General features: G+C 34.9%; 1 protein-coding gene across 1 annotated transcript; it reads right to left on the bottom strand.

The window, feature by feature from the left end:
• Nucleotides 1-813: 813 nt before the first annotated feature.
• On the bottom strand, nucleotides 814-4,524 carry LOC110667350 (E3 ubiquitin-protein ligase RSL1). Its single transcript, XM_021828161.2, has 3 exons — nucleotides 3,610-4,524; nucleotides 1,642-2,414; nucleotides 814-1,145 (listed from the first exon to the last, which is right to left on the bottom strand). Exons 1-3 carry the CDS (start codon nucleotides 4,372-4,374, stop codon nucleotides 1,031-1,033), a joined length of 1,653 nt encoding a protein of 550 aa, XP_021683853.2. The 5' UTR covers nucleotides 4,375-4,524; the 3' UTR covers nucleotides 814-1,030.
• Between the last annotated feature and the right edge of the window lie 285 nt (nucleotides 4,525-4,809).

Consider the following 4,809-nt stretch of genomic DNA (forward strand, 5'->3'; position numbering starts at 1 on the left):
TTCATTTGTAGCAAGAGTTACCAAGAAATAACATTTCAGCTTATTCGGCTTTCTAAATTTCTCTCCCTCTATTGAAAGTTAAAAATTTTTATCTTATTCATATCATTCTCTACTAAGACATGAGTATGCTCTACACTTGCCACTTTTAAGTGGATCCTGTGCATAAGAAAGTGCTGGTTCATTGATCCATTGCTACATTCCTCCAAATTTAGTTCTTTATAATAATACAAAAAAGTAAAACCTTGAAATTTATTTTGCCATGATAGCTTGTTGTATCTCAACACCGCATGAGTATTATTATACTTAACTCAAGCCTGGGGGCTCCAGCTAGACATGGTAGGGAACACCACCGTCCAATCCGATTGTTACTCAAGATCAATTTCTCTTGAGCCTTAGCTCTCCGTTGTAATATAAAAATTCCAACTAATTCCCATGCATCTCCGACTCCATACCGAGTCTTGGAGATTTAGTTTCTGTTTGGCATTGTCTTAGAGATTTAGTTTCTGTTTAACATTGTGTTGCATTATGTTCGTAGGATCGAAAATACCATTTAAATGCTATTAAAAAATAACTTAAAAAAATTATTTTATTATTTTAATATTTTTAAAATTAAAACTTATTAAATTTAATTTTAAATTATTTTTTAATACTTTCTAATTAACATATTTGAAAAAGTAATTTTTTTAATAGTAATTTAAATAACAGTGGCAAACAGGCACTCACCAAAGCCTTCTAACACCCCTACAATGTTTTCCTTATATCTCTAGAAATAAGTCCACAACTTACATAAAGGACAAAACATAAATCAAAGCGTAGAAAAGCGCCGAATGCTAAAATTGAACAAAAAGTTTTGTGAATATGGTATCCTTGTGAAGTATATCTACATTGTTTCATCCAGTTCGCTGGCAACATATGCAAAAAACCAAAAAGTTCTTCCAGTCCTATTTCCAAGGTAAAAAAAACAAGATGCAAAAAAGAGTTGATAGACTGCTACACATAAATCTTAGTTTATAGGCATCGTAACAGTAGATCACTGCCTTTGTCCATTGCGTATAATGTTCCGCTCATCCCAGATTTGGCAGCCACAAGTTGCTTTCTTATTCTTCCATGGAGCTCCACAAGTATAACAGAACTCATATCCACATCTGTAAAAACAAAGCAAACAACACGCAAAAGACAAATTCTTGACTAAGAGGAAACTAAAGCAAAGATCTTTAGTAGGGGAGTTCATATAATGTAGAGGCAAACATCATTATCTAATTCATTAACAGTTATTTTAATTTCCAAGAAATAATTAAGAAGCAATTGTATGCATTAGCTAAAGGGCCCTAGAGAATCTAAGTTAACAATAATAGAAATCTTTAATTAGACTGAGACAAAGTAGAGTGATTGGTTCTTCACAATGTAGGGTAACATTCTATATTATAACTTAGTCACCGTTCCCTCTTCATGATAGACAGAGACTCAGTCCCTGATATTACCTTAGAGAGAAGGAATTATCTTGCTTTCTTTTTTAATTTGATGGCAGAGTGGGGGTTAGTCAAGCAGTTTCCTTGCCCTCAATAGTGTTGCATGTGACCTTTAAGAACTGATCACAGAGAAATTGCACAACTTACATTAATCAGACAAAGAATGTATTACCTGCAAGTGATGTGGTAGCAACCTTCAGCAAGTTCAACCATATGGCTACAGTTCACACATTGGCGCCAAAGTTTCTTTTTGGCAAGGGAATCGAGCATTGCATCTTCTGCACATGGAGGTTTAGATCTTTTATAATCATAGCAAGTCAAATTATTGTGCCATGGGACCTTGCAGTTGATGCAGAAAAAATAATGGCATTTCACACATTTCCTAGCTCCAGATTTTTCAGCACCAACAACAAAAGCATTGGTGTATTCCAGGACCTCATTTTTTGACATTAATGATGAGCATTTCACATATGGACAATACACCTTCTCCGGTACTGCAATAGAAGCTTCTTTTTTCCTTTGAATCATGATCTCAACTAATTTTGGATCTAGAAATTTTTCACAAGCATCAATACTCACTTCAGATTTACAGCCTTCATGAGGACACCTAGCCTCCATCCCATTAAGTAGCTTCACTTCAACATGTTGTTTCATACAAGAAAAGCAATATCTATGCAGACAACCATCAACACAAAACATCTGACCCACATCTGTATCCTCAAAGCAAATTACACAAGTCTCCTTCGAACTCTTTTTGCCTTTGCCAGATTCAGTAGACCAGGTTATCTGAGAAACTATAGCATCTCTTGCCAGTTTAAAGGCAAACTTTACATCATTACGTGCAACAAGGGATGGCTTACAATCTGTAAACTTTTTCTGAAGAAGAGACACCTGATTGACTAAGGTTGAAATTCTATTTTGAATTGGTTGAACTCTTCCTGTCACCTGTATATGGAAGAATAACAAATGTCATACCACTAACAATCCAGGTCCTGGAAAACCCGAACATTAGAGAAATATCAAAGTATACAAATGACTAGAAACAAAAACAACTATAAAACTAGATTTCCTGAAAAAGATCCCTATATCCTTCAGATACAAAGAGTCAACTTAAAAAAATTTCAATACAAGGCCCCGCATAGCAGTTCAAGAACAAACACTTCCTCATAGCAACAGAATGATATTTACTATTGTAATATCATTTTCAAAAGTGATAACAAATCAAAGCCGGAAATTGGAAATCTAAGATAAAATTCAAACTAAGAACAAGCTAAAAAAAAATACACAAGTTCTCTTATCAAGAGGCACATAATGTCTCCCAAATTTCTGGCAGTATCAATCTTGCAGTTTTTGCACATTAGCCCAACCAAAGAGGACATCTGGAAGACAAGTTTCTATATAATAGTAGGTGATCAGAAATTTTCCATAACAATAATCACATGCTAACAGCTAGAAGAACCTCATTGAACCATATCGTTCCAACAAGTAAAATCACTTCTTAATTGGAATTGAAACTCTGCTGAGTTGCAGCTCTGTTCTAGAAGGACAGGTTAGTTTATAGGTACAAGTAAAACTTAACACGTCTACAACTCAATCAACTCAACTAAGCCTTTATCCAAAAATTTGGATTGGCTATATGGATCTACCAATTTAATTAGAAATTTATTATATAATAGCTACAAGCCTCCCAATTTAAACAGAGAAATCAAGATATTCCCGGTTACCACCCCTACAAATAACCTAAGATTGCTAGAATGAAATCAAATATAATCCTATGAAGCCCACAATTTAAACAATGAAAAAATAAAAAAGAAAGAAAAAAGTAACTTGTGTCCATAGTCAAGAGTGCACTAAGTACACCACTATAAGACAAAGCTTTCAAAATTTTAAATCCAACAGTGGCTACAATCAATACATCAAAGCCACAACAGGAATATCCAGTATACAATTAACAACAAGAAATAAAGAAAATGTCACCGTTTCAAAGCATGATAATAATTGCTTTCTCAAAATCACTTGGATTTATTCTTCAAGATTCCACTCGTGCCCATTCAAATAAAAACTCAATTATAATCAACAGTTGAGAAGGGGCAAATGAAGGCTTGTACTTAAATAAGGAAGCAAAAATGGACTCACTCACATATTGATATACCATAAAGTCATCACAAAAGAAGGTGACGTTTTTCAAATCCAAACTCAAAGCCGCATTCAACCCTTCAATCAAAGCCTCAATCTGAACAGCCTCTTCACTACTCACCTCTTTCCCTTTACCACAAGAATCCTCCTCCAAACCCTTACTCACCTCAAAAATCACATTGTCCCTCGAATCACAAATCGCCACACCAACCCCACCTACTACAACATTCATTTCCCTAATCAGCTCTTTACTCTTCAGTCCTTTACAATACACCTTAAAACTCTCACTATTCACAAGTGCTAACTCGTTAATCAACGGAAAAGAAGAGCTAGAGCCGCCGTCATCTCCGTACGGCCTATGATAGTGATCCCCGTAATTCTCCCACTCGTCATCGGGGATGTTCAATATTTCGTTAGCCAGATTCTGATCATGAATCCGACGGTCCAAATCCTCTCTCATTTCTCGCATCAAATTCTCGCATGCTTCCCGATCCCTGCGTTCTTGATCGAACCTCTCAATGTCTTCCAAGAGTAGAGCCGTGTAATCATGAAGCACGTCGTCTTCGTCGACGTTGTTCGTGACGGAAACGAAACTGGCGATTTTCAGCGGCGAGTTGAAGGCAGAGGAGGAGGGTTGGAGGGAAAGAGAGGCGGTTATGGCTTCTTCCATTTGGAGATTAAAAGCTAGGTCGATATCAGAGTGTAAGGTTTTGGCGTCGGAAATTTCGCTGAGCTGCTTTTCAATAACGGACTCGAAGGAATCGTCCATCTCTGCCTGGAGTTTCGGGGGCTAAGCTCGCTTCCGTTTTCTGGTCATTTCGTCTGGAATTTTATATTTTGAGGAGTCAAGGAGAAGTCGAATGGGAAGAGCTTGCTGGAGAAGGAGAATAATTTGTATCGACTGGTCCTTAATTTTTGTAATATAATCATAAGTTTATTCTTTTTCTTTTTATTTATTTTATTTTATTTTATTCTTAATGATTAAGTTAATTAATAATTATTTATATTGATGAGTATTTTAATATAGGTAATTTGATATTTTTATTTTTTAAATTTTTATAAATAAAAAAATATTAATTAAAAAAATTTTATTTTTTAATAGATCGATTCTACATAAATAGTATTAGTCTTAATTTTTTTATCAATTATCCTTAATAGTTTAATCAAACGTAAATAAAAATAGTCTTGATTGCGGATACTTATA

The sequence above is a fragment of the Hevea brasiliensis genome, chromosome 1, assembly GCF_030052815.1.
Source record: "Hevea brasiliensis isolate MT/VB/25A 57/8 chromosome 1, ASM3005281v1, whole genome shotgun sequence".
Classification (NCBI taxonomy): Eukaryota; Viridiplantae; Streptophyta; class Magnoliopsida; order Malpighiales; family Euphorbiaceae; genus Hevea; species Hevea brasiliensis.

Bases quoted from the DNA above. Each gene is read 5' to 3' on its own strand.
- LOC110667350 (XM_021828161.2), bottom strand. From the start codon at position 4,374: ATGGACGATTCCTTCGAGTCCGTTATTGAAAAGCAGCTCAGCGAAATT. The intron at 2,415-3,609 runs GTGAGTGAGTCC...TTCCATATACAG, and splicing joins ACTTTATGGTATATCAATAT to GTGACAGGAAGAGTTCAACC. The intron at 1,146-1,641 runs GTAATACATTCT...TTGTTTTTACAG, and splicing joins TGCTACCACATCACTTGCAG to ATGTGGATATGAGTTCTGTT.